Below are 19,435 nucleotides of genomic sequence, written 5' to 3' on the forward strand. Positions count from 1 at the left end.
AACAATAGTGAAGTAACTGAATAATAGTGAACACCCCGACAGTTACTGCCTAACGACATCTGATTGGAGTTCCAACAGAACACTCGGGCAATACACAACAATATCAAGAAATTCACAGTAACACCATCAATGACATCAATAATGCACACAATATCACTGTATCACTGAAATCAATTTCACAATGATCTATTAATCATTGAAATAAACATACATCACTGAGAGACTATATGTGGTGTATGTTAATTCACTTATACAAAGAGCAAATACCCAGAGCACTTCCCACGTAGGTAAACATCTTGACATTTGTGGGTCACCTCAGTTGTTCTACCACTCAACTGAAGTGGTTGGAAAGGAGGTATACTTAATCGGTCAGTTAATTAACAAGATCTACACGGGGCAACCCTGGGAAAAGTAGTAGAGACTTACTGTGGGCCGGCCTTGACACATTCCCTCCCAATACAAACACACATCCATAATAGCTGGATGATGATGTGTTGGCTGCACTGACACTAGCTTGACTCATGGATTGCATAGATGCCGGTCTCTTCTTCTCATTAACCTCATTCACTACCACACGTGGTTGAACATGCGAGGTTACTCGGTCAACTTAATGGATGGCAACTCCAAAGAACATGCATGACTACGTGAGACATGGGGCAGGGCATCACGGAACAATGAACGTGTTGGCTCCGTGTGCGAAGCTGGACTGTCACACTGCAACATGTATGGTGCACACACTTGTGGACCCTGGGTCGGCACTTTAGGGTGGGTTTTAGTCACAAAACAAAATAATCGGGTAGCAAGTTTAGAATTATTTCAAATCTTTCAGTAATCAAGCGGCGATAATCTGTAGATCACACCCATAACTCTGATAACCTCAATCCTTCACTATGAACATGGATTGAACAGATCATATCCAATAGCACATGATTTCAGTCTGTTAATCCTGTAACAGTCACCGGGTTATATGCAGAAGATGAGTCACAATAACATGGCTGAAGATATGACGACAACAGTGCCAGTTCCATAATGATATATGACTGCATAATATGGTTTATTGATACATCACAGATCAAGTAAATGTAATAGCTCAAAAAATTATAAAGTTCATGGTGATGATGGCTAACAACAAGTGTAAAATTGGAAAATAAACAGTAATATTGGTGTAACTGTTTACACTACATTCAAGTGGAGGTCGCTAAATTATAGTGTGTAGAAGTGGGAGTGAACTGTACATCACTGGTGATTGTGCAAAAGTACTTTCTACAAGACTACACTAAATACTGTATGTGGCTGGATAGTAACAGGATTATTTAATAACAACCTTCAGATGAGGTGTAATAACAACAATATTTAGATAAAATATATAGCAGCAGCAAAAAGTAAATTTTGCATTGTCACTAGAATGCATTCCCTATTTGCTCTCATTCAATGTTCACAAATGTACCATTTATGTCAATATTCACAAATTCAATGTGCTGAAGTTTTACTGGAATGCATCCCTTAAAGGGCTCACTGTACCTTGTGACTAGCTCATCGATCCACTGTGACAGCTGTGGACCATATAAAGTTGAGTGAGAGGCAGAGACTTCCTGTGCTGAGGAGTTGCCATGATGTCCCAGACTAAGGAGGAGGCAAGTATTACTGAGATCTGCATCACTGTAGGATCCCGATGGCCCTCTGTGTAGTGCCCTGAAAATTGCAAACAATTTCATCATAAAATAAAATTATCAATGAATTTCATAAAGAAAATGCCATGTTTGGACAATGGGTGGAGATGGAAGTGGCACAACAGCACAAAAAGCTGAACATGTAAAGAATAGAGTGCAGCGTGAAATGTAATGCCCCAGTCCGAGTGGTTCCTTTGCAGCTTCCCTTAGTTTCTGTTACCAGTACAATAAATATAGGACACTGATTGTCAGATTCCCAGTGACAATCTTGGTACAACAGGGACAAGTACATTTCTCCAGGCATAATGCCTCTGAATAATGTTTGGAACATTAAATTGCCAAACAAAACCCTAAAACAAGTTAATCCCCCTCCTAATTAAACTACCCCCACCACCATCAGGTGGTACAACAGCCACCTGTTGTCGCTGTTGTGGTGGCCCCACCACTTCCAAGTGACCAAGTGGTGGGGCCTGATCCATCCACGACACAGGAAATGAGGCCACTTCATATGTTTAACTGGCACAAATGAGACTACACTTATTATAGATAAATTGACTCGCCATCTTTCTGACTAAGTGTCCCTGCATAAGGGGTTCATGCTAAAAAACGTTTGATGGTATGTATGCAGTTTATTAATATATCTTGCTGTAAGGCCATTGCAGTGGCATAGATATAGCCATTTTCAGGTATTTTGTTAAATAGAAACTATTTGATAATTTATTCATTGCTTATTTGTGGCAACTTTTGTCCTTCCTTGTTTATGAGAGATAGGGTTCAGTGTTGGCATGTTGTATGCATCATCTCAAGTTTGGTCTTTTAATCAGAAGTCATCTGGTATGGTCATATTGTATTATTTTCCAGTGTCTGAGAGGTTGTTTAACTCGTTTCCTTACTAGTTGAGTGAACATATATCTACTAACTAGTCCAGGGTCTGAATCTGCTGCATATATAGTTTCTTTGAGTGTTCTAAAGTATTTGTTGACATTGCTTGGGTAGGGGTCCAGTGTTTGTGCAGTTTTCACATAGAGTGTCTGTTTTTCCAGGTGGGGAATATGTTGAATCCTCCCACCCAGTTAAAGCTGATGTAAACCTTGTCCCTTCTACTCCCAGGTGCATTTCCATGGGCTTGTTGATGGCATGGCTATGCTAAAGGTTTCCTCAATAACATTTAGCTTCATTGCTAGCATCTGTTTTGTTGTTTTCAGGTGTTGGCATGGAAGGTCTTCAAGGAGCTTATTGTGCTCCTGTTGGGAGCTTCCATCAATCAATCAATAGAACAATGCCTGCTTCTGCTTTGTTCTGTGTAGTGAATTCAGTGGAGCATTATAGATGTACTACAGATTCCTGAATTCTCTACAAAATTAGGACATTTTACATTATAGCTAATGATTAAGCAACTACATCACACAATTAAGTAAAATTCATAAATTCATCAATATGAGTGTTCTCTTACCTGGCCTCTTTGACTGATATTTGGCGGCCGTGCACGACCTGCAGCGGCAGTATGAAGAACGAGTGTGAGGCTCTCACAACATTATCAATCATCACTCTAACCTTCCATGACCCGGGAAGCAATGGTTTACGCATATCAAAGTTGTGGGAAACTACCTGGTAAATGCAAAATAATTATAATTAGTGAGAAGCTATGCTGCAGATGTGGAATGAAATACAAATATTGATGACATTATTATCCAAACCAAGTTGATCCAAGTCCTTCCTTTGTAGTGGGCATTCTACTGCAGAGAAAATTCAGTTTCAGTGAAACATTTCTATTATGTTCTATTTCTTGACAATATGATTTTATTAAAACATTCTGTAAGGTATTTTGAAACTTAAGTTACAAATCCAAAAGTTAAATTTTATTTCAGAAAATATAACTAACAAATATATAGGGGAGCCGGTCGGCCGAGCGGACAGCACGCTGGACTGTTATGCTGTGGTACCGGGTTCTATCCCGAGCGCCGGCGAGAAAAAATGGACAGAGTTTCTTTCACCCTATGCCCCTGTTTCCTAGCTGTAAATAGGTACCTGGGTGTTAGTCAGCTGCCACGGGCTGCTTCCTGGGGGTGGAGGCCTGGTCGAAGACCGGGCCGCGGGGACACTAAAGCCCCGAAATCATCTCAAGATAACATCAAGATATATAAAAAATAAGTCACAATACTACTTATTGTGTCTACGGGTCCCAGTAGTACAGTCGAGTTCGTTCGTGATTAGCAATAAAAAATTCCAGGTTAGAATCCCGGGTGGGACAAAAATGGTTGGGCACATTTCCTATCACCTAATTTACGTGTTCACCCAGCAGTAAGTAAGAAAGGATCTGACCAGCTGCAGCTCTCCTGGTGGCAGGCAATCGATACTAAAGGGTTCAAGCTAATTTCAAATAAATTATTTCCTTTCGTTTGGAGAGTTGTTTGGCAGTTTCAAGGCTTTGGTTCTTGTGACTCCAGCAGATGCCTATAAAGCTTTGCTGACATTCTGATTTTTTCCCAGTGAAATGGCATAATGTCAATTACTCTCTGCCACTGTAAGGAGGGACCAGGTTTTGGCTCTAGTCAACACTAGGCCAAAAAGAACTGTGACTGATGTGACTGTTGTAGCTTGTATGTATCTCCCTGTAGCTATCTTGCTGATAGCAAGATAGCTACTGAGCCACAAAGGAATTCTCCTAGAAAAACAGGACACCCTCCTCCAGTGTGTACCATTTTTCCCCAGCCCAACCAAAATTTTCTAGTCTGCAGAGCTCAGGTTCTTTCCTCTATGAGCTGGCTAATTTTGAGTCTCATTACTGGGAAATAGATAGGCTTATTTTCCACTCTAAGGCCTGCTGATGTGAAGTGGCTGTCAAGACTTGCTCTATTCCTGTGTTGTCAGCCCTTGTGTTTCACTTGAGGCTATGCATAGTTTGGCTGTTATTTCCTGAGCTTATTTCGGTCTTATCTGGCCGATTTACTTCTGTATATGCCATTATGGACAATTAAGATGTGGTTATTTTGTGGAATTGTGATTTTTGAGTCCAGCTTCTGGGGTCCATGAATGAAGCAACTGAGGAGGACTCCCAGAAAATGTTCCAGAGTGAAAGGGTTAATAGTGAAATTACAAACAGAAACAACATACGGTATTCTATATTTCCTACTGCAAGAGCAAAACAAAAAACAAGAAATTGTAAATATTAGGGCAACAGCTTACAGATGGAAATATGATGACAAGACCTGTTCTCCAGGTTCCAAGGTGATCTTCCCTTCAGCAGCAAAGTTGAAGTGGGGTACAACAGTACCCCACAAGTGTTGCTAAGTACAACAAGTGGGTGCTGTACGGTGTCCTCTCCAGCAACTCTGGCATCACCTGTTACTCCTCCAGACCATCTTCTAACCACAGTTATATCACTGCTGGGGCCCAGAGCTCCACCCAAGATGCGAAAAACTTGCTCTTTCACATCAAATTCTGACCCTACCTTTAAAATCCTGTAAGAAAGACAAGTGTTGAGAAATTAGTCTTTGCATTCTGATAAAGCTTCCTCAAGCCTCAGGTAAGACATTAAATATTAACATTTCTATATTATTAATAATTCTTAAATATAGAGACAAGATAATCAAATGATACAATTCATACTTACAAGTAGTCTAAGGTTTGTTTTCTCAAAGGGCAGTCTATATTTGATGCGTGGAAAAATCCAAGTCTCGATCGGATAGGCTCTCAGGCTGTCAATATTGCCTATGTACTGAACCAAAAGTCCCCTGAAACAAAAACAGTCATATTTTTCTATCTTAATATGACCGCTATTCCACAGTCGACCTGCAATCATAATAAACATATTTTAAAGATACATACACGCTTCCTGCACAGAAAATGAAAATGAATAAGAAAATCTATTACAAATATAAACCTCTGCATTTATCATGAAAAACATATATGTGGGAATAAATTTATTACTTCAGCTATACAGTCATACGCAGCAACTCCTTTAGCCATCAGAGATCACACAAATGTTTTGGGAAATCATCTTGAATGTCTTTCTTTGTCATCTTTGGGAATCATCTTGAAGATACATCCAGGGCAAGGGTTATTAAGTTATAAAAAATAATAATCATAAAAATCATTAAACACTGCCACCACCTTCCCAACATAAATGAATGTGTCTAAAATTATTGGTCCCCAGGAAGGAAGGAACTCAATGGGTAAATAAATGAATCTTAATGGATTAATACTGTAATCTTACTGAACTGAACGGGAGATTCTAGAGGGACTTTACTATTCTTTGATGGAGAACACAGAGGAATTTCTAGCACAGCAATTAAAAATCACAAGAATGAATAACACAGTCATTAATCAAAGGGAACAGATAACAAAACACAAATACAATTAAAATTGCTTTATTATTTTTACCAGTATATTTAAATCAAAATTGAAACATAGCCTACTTTAAACAAAAAAACCTACGAGGCAATGGAATGTAATACTACTATTATACAACTCAAGGGCACAATTACCTTCAATACTGCAGCTTGCCAAAGGATGTTGATTGGCTGCCCGCAGGTCACCTGACCTGTACCTCAGTTGAGGCCCCAAGACACACTAACTCTTTTATTAAAAACGCTTAGAAGTGGGACAGGCTCCACCCCCCTAGTTCCTAGGCCCAAATTGACTCCGCCTATCCCAAGCCTTTGGCCAATGGATTTAAACATAATTAGGTTATCTAGAAACCGGCCAATGGCATGGACAGGCACTACCCTGAGGGACTCTGCCTCTCTACTCAACCAATGAACACAGAGTGTCATTCTTAGGCCAGCCAAACTCTTGACTTAGCTCTGCCCCCTAGGTTCCTGGGACATAGGCCTGTTCTGAAAGTTCTGTTTTACTCCTGTAGGATCATGAACCATTCCCACGCTACAACAGGAAACCCAAACGGTCGTATGGCTCAAGCTCCCTCACTCGACACTTGAGAATTACGGTAATTTGTCACTGTTCTTAAAACTGTCAAATGGTTTGTGGCAATGGCAGGAGGAGAGGGGAAACGGGTTGGAAAAAGGGGATTGGAAATGACTGGGAGACAAATGATTTGGAAAGATTGGAGACATAGGGATTGGGGAACAAGTAACTTGACCACCTGCCTAGGGTACTCTGACTCTGGCAAGAAGGGGAACTGCCCGCAGGGAGGGGAGAATGACCAGAGGTCGGACTGAGGACTGACACATATCCTTACAACTCCCTCTCTTTGGAAATTAAGAAATTTGTTTGTAAACAAAGTTACAGACTCTTTTCTTATCCAGAAATCCTGCCCTACCATAACCATTAACTCCAAAACAACATATTAAACCCAACACTATATTAGCCCAATGCCTCAAAAACAAAAGAAATGATCTAATCCTAACTAATTCCATACAATCCTCCAACAACAATAATGGCACCCCCAAAAAGGTGTGCCCCAGAATGTATTTATACCTATCAACACAACAGTAATAATACATAAAACATAAGGACAAAGACCGTCCTTATAATCCTGGCTGTCCAACTTGGATGCAGCCCCGTACCATTCCAACTACCTGGAAGACAAAACATCCTATACCTGTCCTGATATAGTAACAAATAACTGTAAAGACCCATACCTAACAACTTACACTAGCTACAATAATTCGATAGCCTTCAGCTATCCCAGTATTCCTCCTGGAATAAAGATCAAACACATTACATCACGTCACACAGAAACAAAAAAATAAAACAATGACATTAAAAATTAAAAGAAATCAAATAGAGAACACTACCCTTCAGGGTCCTCGTGTTCCACTCCACACCTGTGGCGACTGCCCACCACAGCGTATCCAGATCCTTAATTTCAAAACTAAGGAAAATACACAAAATTATTTTTTATTAAAAAAAATTTAATGTCCACAGACATGTCTCGTAACCATCAACAACACACTGGATATGAGTTCCTCAAACTCCTAATATCCCCGAGTTCATACTAAAGTCCACAACAACAGCGGGTGAACACATTTTTCCGACTGTGTACCACACCCTTATTGTTCAGTAAACCACAAAAAAAAAATTAAAAAAAAAGTATATATTAATATCAGTATCTAGGATCTAGAAAAATCTAGATAAAGTTCCCCACTAGTCAACGTTTCTAGAGACCCTACTAGATGGTTCTCAAACCAGTTCGCTCATACAACTTATCTAGAGACAGGGTAATTTTCTAGTAAAAATTTTCTAGATGTTCATTTTCTACATTTATTTCTCTATTTCACTAGTTCTAGTTTTCCACATTTAATACTGTTCCAGAGAACTTTCCGAAGGTGTATAAGTGCTTACTATCTTAAATTATTAAATTAAATTTGGTAAATTAAAAGTTGAACTAACTGTTCCAAGTTAACACAGTTTACTATATTAATAGCATTTATGTTTATATGCAACTTTTCTATAAAGAAGTTCTATAGTTCTTTCCTGGTGACATTTCGTTGCTGTAGATTCCGGCGACTACCTCATGTTGCTTGAAGATCCTGGTCGTCTGGAAGTTCCTTTTCCGGCCTCGGCCAACTACTGACAGTACAGGGGTCTCGTACTACCCGCACCTGACTTGAGTGACAGCTGACAGCTGGCGGCTGTCAGCTCAGGTGGACCCCGCTAACAGGAACCCGGGTTCACCTCTTCTTATCGCTCCCCAAACAGTCTTGATGGATTGTTGTTAACCATGGCTGCCACAGTAGAGCACAGCTTCGACGTGTCACGATGTCTCGCGTTGGTAGTGAGGTTCGAGTGGCGTTGAGGAGGGTGGCATGGTGACGGGACAGGTGGGCCCTGCCTCAGCTCCTGGGCGACGTCATCTACCGGCGTTTACTTGTTATCCCGGTACTACTGGGCCGGTACACCTTCCGTGCAGCTGAGCTTGGGCCGAGGTACAGGATTGTACCTCATCTGGCGATTCCGCAAGCACTCTGTAGGGGTAGTGCTGTTCGTACCTGAGACCACCGTGTTGCATCTTGGTTTCCACAGACGACGCAACCGCAGGTTTTGAGAGAGCTGACAAGTCCTTGCAATTAGCGTTCTTCCTCGTAGACCACTCGTCTTCCACTTCCGGTTTTCCCGCAGTCTTGACTACGCGGCTGGTGGGCTTGGTTGGTGACCTTGAGACAGTTAGCCCACGGTTGTGATGGTGACTGGACTCTGCTCCGTGAAGACAGCCTGGCTGGACTGGGACAACCTCGTTAGTGACGTGAGGTGTCGGCCGGGTGACTGTACGCCAGTCACCCCTTCCGGATAACCAATTGATTAGTTACCGGGTACAAGGGGGGAGGACTTTATGTAACGTGCCTCAGACCCCGATCTTATCAGCCAGGTGGGTCATCCCCAGACCTGCTGATCTCGATCCTTGGTTCACGTGTGACTGGGAGGCTGGAACTGGTGTACCATCAGACCTGAGAAAGACAGTCAACAACAAATGGCGAAAGCATGGTTATTACTCTGAAGCATAGGAAGTTGGAAACCCCAGAGCAAGGCAAGTATGCTTCCTGAGTAATTTACATACGTAAATGCACACCAGTGCCTCTACAGGATAATTATTATGAATTTTACTAAACCTGACTAGGGGAGATCATTAACAATTTACTGTACAGCTCGCGACCTTGTTACCATGGGGTGACAAGATTGAACTTGACTACTGATGAGGTCTGACAGAAGGTCATCCTCATCATCTGACTCAGCACTTGGATCATTAGACAGGTCAGGAATTAGACTTGCTGAAGGCAGCTCTAGTTCCTCCCTCGCATGATAAGGTTTTAATTTATTAATATGAATCGTTCTCTCAATTTGGTCTTCAAAAATACCTTTAATAGCAAAATTAACCGGACCTTTTCTTTCAATTACTCGGTAAGGGCCCCGCCATCTAGGTGCAAGTTTCCTACTTTGCTTGGCGGGGGCCGCCTCATTAACTCTCAACACAAGACTCCCGACTTTCAACTCAAGAGGTCGTACCTTTTTGTCATAATGCTGAGCACAGCGGTCTCGTGCTGTCTTGGAAGCCCTAGCTGCAATTCTCCATGCATTTCTCATCTTATTTAAAACTTCTGATGGGTAACCTCCCCATATACAATGTTATGTCTGTCAAGCAGACCTGACGGGAAATTACATGAATGACCTGTGAACAGCAAAAGGGGTTGGGTGTTAATGGACTGATGGATGACAGTGTTCAGAGCCAGCTGGACATAGGGGAGTTGCTCGTCCCAGGCATTCACATCATGCTCTGCAAGAATTGCAAGCATATCTTTAACTGACCGGTTCGTCCGTTCTGTCATACCGTTAGCCTGAGGGTGATAAGCCGTAGTGAATGCTGAAGTGGTTTCTACAATTGTACATACTTCTTTAAAAATATTCACATTAAATTCCTGACCTCGGTCAGAAACTAACACTTTAGGAGGACCGAATACAGTGACGAACCTATCTAAGAACGCCTTTGCAACAGTTCGTGAATCTTTCTGAGGCAATGCAATCAGTGTTGTGTACCTGGACAGGTGGTCTACCAACACCAATATGTAACGGTTTCCTGAATGACTGTGGTGCAGATCAATCAGATCAGCCCCCACCCGATCTAAAGGTTCCAAAATTTCTGGGAATTCTTGCAATGGAGCTTGTACCTTAAGGGTACCTTTCCTCCTTTGGCAGTGACCACAAGACTTAACGAAGTTAATGACCGCGAGTTTCAACGCCGACTTCTTCAACACGTCTGGGATAACCAGCTGAAAAACAGCACGATCCTTCTGTCCCTTTACATAAAATAAGACCCCATCCCTCATTTCAAAATCATGAATTGCCAAATTACGTTTCTTCGACGGATATTTTCCTCCCTCCAAAAGTTCAAAATTTCTTTCCACCTTGGTTCGTTCATCTGGAATTCTCGCATTTTCTCACTGGAAATATTTTCACTATTAAGATTTACGTTAATAGTAGCAATGTTTCTACTCAAAGTGTCTGGTACAACATGTGATGGACCCGGCTTGTAAAGTATTTGGAATGAGTGAGCAGCTAGTTCATGAGACCAACGTGACATGCGAGGGCACTTAGTTCTTTTCTTAAAAATATGAGTTAAAGCCCTGTGATCTGTATAAATGACAAAAGTGACGTTGGAAAAGATACGGTTCAAAGTACCTGACACTTTCTACCACAGCCAAAGCCTCCCTATCTGTTGCAGAACAGCGGACCTCCGGACCCTTAACCTTCCTGCTGAAATATGCTATTGGGTGAGGAAGATTGTCATTATCACGTTGCATTAAGCACCCACCAATAGCTATGCCACTGGCGTCAGTGTGTACTTCCCACTACTTATCGAAATCAGGTACTGCCAAGACTGGGGTGGTAATGAGTTGACTTTTTAATTGTGCATAAGCGTCATCATGCTTAGGTTTCCAAACGAATTTAACATTTTTCTTAGTAAGCTCAGTTAACGGTGCTGTTGTACTTGCAAAACCCTCAATGTGGCGACGGAAATATCCGGCTGCCCCCAGAAACCTTTGAACATCCTTTGCTGTTTTAGGTGTTGGCATATCAGCAATGGCACGGCAGGAGTCAAGGTCACGTCAGATACCATCTGTGCACACCTGGAATCCCAAAAACTTGAATTTCTGAGATGCCAGAGTGTACTTCCCCACAATGAGTTTGAAACCCGCTCTATCTAACAGTGTCAACGTCTCAGTCAAATCTCGTAAGTGCTCATCAAACGTCCAGGAGTAGATAACCACATCATCCAGGTACGCTAATGAGTGCCTTCCTAAGAGTGGGTTTAATATGTATTTGATTGCCCTCTGAAATGATGAAGGCACTGTCTTTAACCCGAAAGGCATCCCCTTGAATTGATAAGTATGAACCCCATCAGAGAAGGCGGTCTTCTCTCTATCCTTCTCAGCTACTGGGATGGCCCGATACGCAGATTTCGCACCCAGAGTGGAAAAGTATTTGGCTGCCCGCAGGTCACCAGAACTGTACCTCAGTTGAGGCCCCAAGACACACTAACTCTCTTTATTAAAAACGCTTAGAAGTGGGACAGGCTCCACCCCCTAGTTCCTAGGCCCAAATTGACTCCGCCTATTCCAACCCTTTGGCCAATGGATTTAAACATAATTAGGTGATCTAGAAACCGGCCAATGGCATGGACAGGCACTACCCTGAGGGACTCTGCCTCTCTACTCAACCAATGAACACTCAGTGTCACTCTTAGGCCAGCCAAACTCTTGACTTAGCTCTGCCCCCTAGGTTCCTGGGACATAGGCCTGTTCTGAAAGTTCTGTTTTACTCCCGTAGGATCATGAACCATTCCCACGCTACAACAGGAAACCCAAACGGTCGTATGGCTCAAGCTCCCTCACTCGAAATTTGAGAATTACGGCAATTTGTCACTGTTCTTAAAACTGTCAAATGGTTAGTGGCAAAGGCAGGAGGAGAGGGGGAAACGGGTTGGAAAAAGGGGATTGGAAATGACTGGGAGACAAATGATTTGGAAAGATTGGAGACATAGGGATTGGGGAACAAGTGACTTGACCACCTGCCTAGGGTATTCTGACTCTGGCAAGAAGGGGAACTGCCCGCAGGGAGGGGAGAATGACCAGAGGTCGGACTGAGGACTGACACATATCCTTACAATAGATCGAAAAGATTTAAACAAGCCAAGATAGCTAGCCCAAGGTTTACAATTCATGCAACAGTTCCCAGCTGGGCTACCAGATGGTAACTAGGGCTCCTTTCAAGTTCAGCTACTCTACACCCTCACATAAGTGCTGTCACTCTAGATGCACCCCCCCCCCCCCCGCAAGGAAAAAACACCAAAGAGGACCGAGCACAGGTGAGTAAGGACATCATCAAGAACCAATCAACAATCTCAATGGGCCCCAATATAACTTACAATTAGAGCCATTAAAATACCCAATAGTGCCAGACACGAGGGATGTGAAGTCAACTACTTCACGCTGAACTGCATAAACCAGACGTGAATAAGCATATGGAACCACATAACTAAACTGAAAGAATTCCTGTTCATCACTCAAGAAGAACCCCAGAAAGATACAAAGAATCCCCCACAAACCAGACTATAGCCTCGCGTCATTTATCGACTCTACAAAAGGGCTGACAAGCGGGCCAAGTCCAAAGCACTACCCTGAGCAAAACAACTGAAGAGAAGCAGCTCCAGAAAGGAGGATACCTGAACCCCTTAAAAGCTGAATTTTCTATAGAGGAAATGGGAATGCAAAATGACACCAGAGAAGATGACACTAAACAAAAGTTGGGCGAACTTTTTATTTTTTAGGACAGTTAAGGTTCGGCTCCCACTCAATCCTCCCTGCCAAGGGCTTGAATCTAACAAAAATTGCTAGCAAAGCATTTGACGCGCACAGTACTACTATGCTACAAGGACTGTTGTAATTTATCTAGACAAGGAGAGTGATCCCTGTTGAGATGATGGTGTAATACATGCAAGACCACGTGAGTAAAGGTGTGGTTGGCCAGGTTCCAGCTAGCGTGGCTTCATTCTTCTATCTTGAATCAAGATAAGTAGCCTGTTTGTTTCATCTGCACTTCCCAGGTGAGTTTTACTCAGTCTTGGGATGATCTTGGATCCCATACACCCTATGCCTCTATGAGCATACCAGATTCTGGTGCTTGTGTTAAACATGCCTACACAAGTTCAGAGGCCTGGTAGCATTTTGTTTTCAAAAGCCAGACCAAAATTATGCACTGTAGTAACACACACTTTAGCAAATATCATCAGTCAGTAATGGATTTCTTTAACTGAATTACAACAAAAGATTTTCTTAACACAGACAATGTAAATGCTTTCTGTTAAGGTTAAAGCAATGGTTGGAATATAGCTTCCAACCATTGATAATATAATTATTCACTCGATAACATAATTATAACTAACCTCGAGCTTGGGCCAGTCTCCTGGAATGAAGTCATTGGGAGAGCATCCGCACCAGTCAACAATGTGTTTGTACTGACACTTGCAACCCAGTTTCCTTTTCCAGTTAGTTACATGGAGATCGTTGTCCATGAATGACTGGCAGAATCGCGAGTTGCTCAAGGCAGTATGAAAGAATGACTGGAAAAATAAAACGAGGGTTTAGGCTATCTCTGAAAAGCCACAAATGTCTTTTGGGTAATCAGCATAAAAGTTCTAATATTGCACCTCATGCATATCTTCTTTGCTGGAAATTGTCATTCATATGCACTCAAGATTTAACTGTAATTAAATAGTTAACATATTGTTTTACATGTTAAGGGGCAAATATATGTGAATACAGTTCAGCATAAAATGTTTACAATAACACACACACGCATGTCAAAACTTTTATATATAATAAAAATAAATTATATAATCACCGCATACAAAACTGCAACTTGAATCGATAAAATTGTTAAGGAGCAAATTTTGAACGCTTCTTCATCATGAACAAGAGGCCATAAATTCAAACTAAGAAAACAAGGGAAACAATACATTCATGTAAATTCTAATTTGTAAGCTATGGTAGATGGATGGAGAGTATTGAATGAAAGGGTTACATATGAAGTGTATATACTGTAGGTCAGAACCATCGAAAGTTTCAGAACTGTAGGTGGCAAAGAGCACAAAAAAGATGATATACATATTGTTACAGTAATCTCTTAGGCAAGGAGATCCTGCCTATTCCATTACCGCCTATTCAACAACATATCTGCATACTCCAGTATAAGAAATCAACATCAAGAACAACAACAATAAGTGTTCAGAAGCCTGTGTCTAGACAGACACCACCCCTCCCTCTACCCTCAAGTACCCGAGACACCTGGACACTGCTGTCTGCCTGGGGGGCCCAGCGCCACTCGACGGTCGACGAGCCCTTAATTGCTTGTTTGAGACTGCCGGCGATAGTTACCTGCACATCAGCGCCACCTACACTAGGCCTGGACGCCTATATAAGCAGCTCACCACCAGCCAGTCCTCACAATACACTTCGTGCTCTCAGCAGTAACGCCTACTGTAACCTTCCAGGAAACCGTAGATGCGTGCTGCTTATTGTATGTTATATATTTCACCTTTATTTGCTATTAGCGTAACTGTCACCTGTTCATATTACATTGTGTTTTGTGTTTCGCCAAGTAGATTATGGGAGTTGCTTTATTTGTTGTTAAAGTAATTTTTTATTATATATTTAAAGTTTGTCATTTTTTGAACTTTACCCGCAGCTCTCACACCGTAAAGAGGTCAGAAGCAGTTTTCTTTACTTTTTTTCTCATTTAATGTGATTGGCATTCCACCTGCCAGAAGAGCCACTGTTATATTCTTTCCCTTTTACGTAACATATACTAATTTTACAGTGCATATAATAATTTTTCAATAAGTATCCTTTTATATATTCTTAATACGCTAAAGTTGGAAGATAGAAGAAAAAGATGTGATATGACCACTACGTACAATACATTATTAGGAATTGACATAATTGACAAAGAATTTTTGAAAACTGCAGCTTCAAAAATATGAGGACTAAAATTTAAACTAAGGAAACAAAGCTGCTGAAGAAACATTAGAAAGTTCACTACTTCAAACAGAGTGGTAGACGGTTGGAACAAGTTAAGTGAAAAGGTGGTGGAAGCCTAAACCATCAGTACAGTAATTTTAAAGCATTATATGACAAAGAGTACCTGGGGGAAAACGGGGACACCATGAGCCACCATCATCATTTAACCTCACCTAGGTAATTACAAGAGTATGGGAAGGAACTACTCTTTCAGTGCATGAGTAGTGAACAGGAGGAAAACTTAAAGGTGGTAGTGCAAGCCAAATAAATTCACAGCATTAAATGTAGATAACACAGAGAAATAAGAAATTAAAATAATTTTTTAACTAGATACCTGATGATGAAAAGGCAGGCCCAAGACCTGATCCTTCCAACCTACAAGCAACATACTAGCACAAACACACACTGTAGAAACGGGAATAATTAAAATGAAATAAAATCTGAGACAGGGGCACAGGCATTCTGAAATGCTTACCTCGGCAGGTAACAGCGAATAGGAATAAGATTTCTTGAGGCCTTTCACAAGCTGATCCTGACTGTTAACTACATATTCAACAAAATCACGATTGATACACAGCCAGTCACTCCCTCCATCTACGGGAATTCCTGTTGAAAGAGCACGCAGTAAGATCAACTTTATGGGGAGGAAAATGAGAGGATTTAGTTTTCTGTTAAAATTTATATTTAATGTAATTAAGATACTGATAAGCTGAAGCATGGTGGTGGTTTTGAGATAAAACATATGAGAAAATGCAATTAATTAATAAACTGATTATACAATTATGTATTATATGAATAAGTGTTTGAAATGTGTGTGTTTGTATTTTATGGGTTTATATGCAATAGTACTGAAGTGCAGACAGATTCAAACCACTATGTACTACATGGCTATTATACCCGATAAAAAAATTAAAGATGAATTTTAAGTGACATCTTTCTTTTTCTTGATTTATTTGTGAATACAGTATACTGATATCAGTGGTGGTGATTAAATTCCACAATTAGACTTGACTTCTCCTACCTTTTCCCGGTTTGGTGCCTTCTATTGATAATTACTTACTTCTACCTTTTGTAAGTGAAGATTGAGAATGCACAATTAATGCTCCAAATTGGTCTTTGAAGCAGCTACAGTCTAAAAGTAATAAATGGAACTCTTCTAGCATTTTAAACTGTATTCACTGGTAACACAAATTTCAGTCATTTGAACTGAGCAATGTAGGAAAACACTCAAATCAGATTGACTTTGAACAATTTTGGTGTGAAGGTGACTTGCGAAAAGTCTTGAGCTTCACAATATACCAAACATAACTAGATTTTATGCAGTAGGAACCTACAAAACAACAACAACAATAATGGACCTATCAATAGCCTGCCCTTCATTTTGCCAAATATGCACACAAACCTAATCAACATTTACTTATGTTATGGTAAAGCAAGGGTTTATTTTCCATCCAAAGTGGCAATACCATTCAGGAACAAGAGTGATGAGATTTTCCCAGATCAAATAAAAACCATTCTGATAACATGTGACTAGTGCATCACAAAGTTTGAAATGTGCATTTCCATTCCAATTTCAAAGTCTGCTTTCATGTCAGCAGCCTTAGTTAGGCATAAAACAATATTTTTTTTTGTCCCATTTTTGGGACATCCAACCTGTTAGGTTTAGGTTCCCCCCTAGCTAAAGATACTACAATCTACGTGGCCATCCATCCAGTTACTGGCCAGACGCAAAGATGTTTAAAAAAGTAGTCAAATGATCCGCATATCATGCACTGCATCACGCCATTCATATTCCATCACAAGAATTAAAAAAAAAAACTCCATACAATATATTGAAAAGCTGAACTGATCATGCTATTCATATTTTGCTCATCACAGATCACCATTTCCCAATTAAAACAGTATTGAAGGATTAATGGTCTGTAATAAGTAATGACAAGATAAACTGTAAGTGATCAAAAGTGAATGAAGAAGTTTACACAAATGCTGAAGAATTTGTTGAACTCATAATGCAATGACATTCAGTTTGAGCACTTTATAAAGATTTTAACTAAGCAAGACCTATTAAACTAAGTTATTAAAATATTTTTTATCCCTACAGCAATTGATTATTCACAACATTAGCCCTAACCAGTAAGCACAAATACCAGCGTTGAATATAATGAAACGCCATTTTTTGGGTGAGCTCCGGAGGCTCCCCCGGGGATATTCCGGTGGATATGCTAATGTCAGTCTTTGGCATCAGTCGTGTGTATGGAATTCTGTGGGCCTACTGGGGACCATGAGCTAGAACCTGTCCACCTCAGAAGAGGCACGAGGAGCAATGGCCAATAGAAACCCTCGTGTGGTTGGAAGCATTCTATGTCTGCCATCAACCGGGTCTGGCACCCAGAAAGGTAAGCGTCCCAAAACAAACCCCTATTCTGGTGAACATGTGTATAGAACTCTCCTAACAGAAACGAGCATGACGTCACACATCGCCGCGCCGCTGTCTGCGCAGCTTCCCCCCTCCCAAGTAGGGGAAAGGGGGAGCCCCAAACCACCGCACTGGCAATCTACCTGGACTGGCTGGACATCAAAACACGCGAAAAACCCGCCGACCGGGAGAGGGAGGTTTGCCTGGAAGCCTCCGGGTCTCACCCAGAAAATGGCTTTTCATTATATTCATCTCTGGTTTTCTGGGGGGAGCCCCTACGGCTCCCCGGAGATAACTACCCACAGTGGAAAACCAGAGGGACTTACCCGGGAGGCGGTCGCTGCTCACTCCTCAACCCGAAGTCGAGACAACTGGCTGCATCCGCCGACCCAACGCGACACAGGCCCGACTAGGCCCAGGAACGTTCACGAGGTAGCACGCAGCCATGAACCTGTTCGACTGCCCAAAACCCCGCGTCCTAATTTCAGCTTAAGACATGTTGTCAAAGACGGCAGCAACTGCAGGGAACTTATGAACGTCATGAGCACGGGGATAGAGCGCAGGCTGGCTAGACTTATTAACCCTGCAAATGACCTGGGAAACCCGAACCCGCGAACAGGGAAGAAGGGAAACCAGATCAACCCAAAGCGCGTCCCCGAACACAGAAGCCGTGGCGCGCAAATAACGGAGGAGAGCCGCAACCGGACACAAAACATGATGCACCCCTGGCCTGGCCAACCAGGCATCTCAACCCAAGGACCCCTCCGGAAAGCAGCCGTCTCATTCTTCACCAGAAAAGAAGGAGACGGCTGCAGACGAACAAACCGATTACCACTCCCGAAAAAGCAGAAACCCCTGCGTAGGAGGAGAGTATGAAGCTCGCCGACCCGATCCCGAAGAGGCCAATGCCAACAGGTAGAGAGCCTTCGAGAAACAATCCTGAACCGAAGGGGCCACAACAAACAAGGAGAATAGAGATAGGAGAGCACTCTGTCCAATGACCAGGACGGCTCAGGCGGCGCATGAGCAGGCCGGAGGTGAAACAACGCACGAGAACGCTTGCGAAACGGGGCAGAAGTAACATCTATACCGAAAGCAAGCTGAAGCGGCTCCGCCAGTGCCACCCGATACGAGGAGATAGAATTCAGCATATGATGACGGTCATGGAACAACCAAGAGAGAAAGGACAACACCACCAGAACAGAAAGCGAGTACAACGACGAAGAGTCAAAAAGAAACGGAAGGACTGCCAGGAAACTTCATACTGCCGCTGAAACGAAACCCGCAGGTGGGACACTAACAAGGAAACCACCTAGTCACCACAGAAGAGATGACAAACTCGAGTCAAAAATACCATAAGCGAAGAATCGAGGAGAAGATCGAACCAGTCACGTGACGCACCAGTCCGATGTGATGAAAGAGGCTGAAACCACGGCTGGGCCGGCCACCAACGGGCCAAGAGGACAACACGAAAATAACACTTCCACACGCAAAAAACTTTTATTAAAAAAATTACGTTGATAACAACGCCTTATGCTACGTTATAAAATAAAATTTATACAAAAAAATATTCTAGTCATAATTAAATTAAACACTATATTTTATATAGTTATCCATAAAGAAAGCTAATATTTCACAGCTCGATCTCCATCCTTGTCACTCACAAGTTCCTCAAGAGATCTATCTGTGCATTGTTCGATATTAATTATGTAGACAAAACTATGGGTCCTAGTGATACCTCTTGTTAGTGGTTGTAAATCGAGGATATTATTGTTGAAGTTCAGCAATTCAGGAAACAGGAAGATCCACGAAATTGA

The 19,435-nt window shown here is 41.8% G+C and overlaps 1 protein-coding gene across 1 annotated transcript; it reads right to left on the reverse strand.

Annotated features, from left to right (window-relative positions):
* Positions 1–1,424: 1,424 nt before the first annotated feature.
* LOC138373525 (xylosyltransferase 2-like) lies at positions 1,425–16,365 on the reverse strand. The gene is made up of 8 exons (XM_069339739.1): positions 16,263–16,365; positions 15,678–15,808; positions 13,570–13,746; positions 12,553–12,616; positions 10,806–10,890; positions 4,984–5,131; positions 3,124–3,278; positions 1,425–1,692 (listed from the first exon to the last, which is right to left on the reverse strand). Exons 1-8 carry the CDS (start codon positions 16,363–16,365, stop codon positions 1,425–1,427), a joined length of 1,131 nt encoding a protein of 376 aa, XP_069195840.1.
* Between the last annotated feature and the right edge of the window lie 3,070 nt (positions 16,366–19,435).

This window comes from Procambarus clarkii, chromosome 42, assembly GCF_040958095.1.
Source record: "Procambarus clarkii isolate CNS0578487 chromosome 42, FALCON_Pclarkii_2.0, whole genome shotgun sequence".
Classification (NCBI taxonomy): domain Eukaryota; kingdom Metazoa; phylum Arthropoda; class Malacostraca; order Decapoda; family Cambaridae; genus Procambarus; species Procambarus clarkii.

Excerpts from the sequence above, each read along its gene's own strand:
- LOC138373525 (XM_069339739.1), bottom strand. The coding sequence starts at position 16,365 with ATGCTAGAAGAGTTCCATTTATTACTTTTAGACTGTAGCTGCTTCAAA. Across the intron at positions 13,747-15,677 it reads ATTCGCTGTTACCTGCCGAG|TCATTCTTTCATACTGCCTT; the intron begins GTAAGCATTTCA and ends TTATTTTTCCAG. Across the intron at positions 5,132-10,805 it reads GCTGTGGTAGAAAGTGTCAG|GATTTTAAAGGTAGGGTCAG; the intron begins GTACTTTGAACC and ends TCTTTCTTACAG.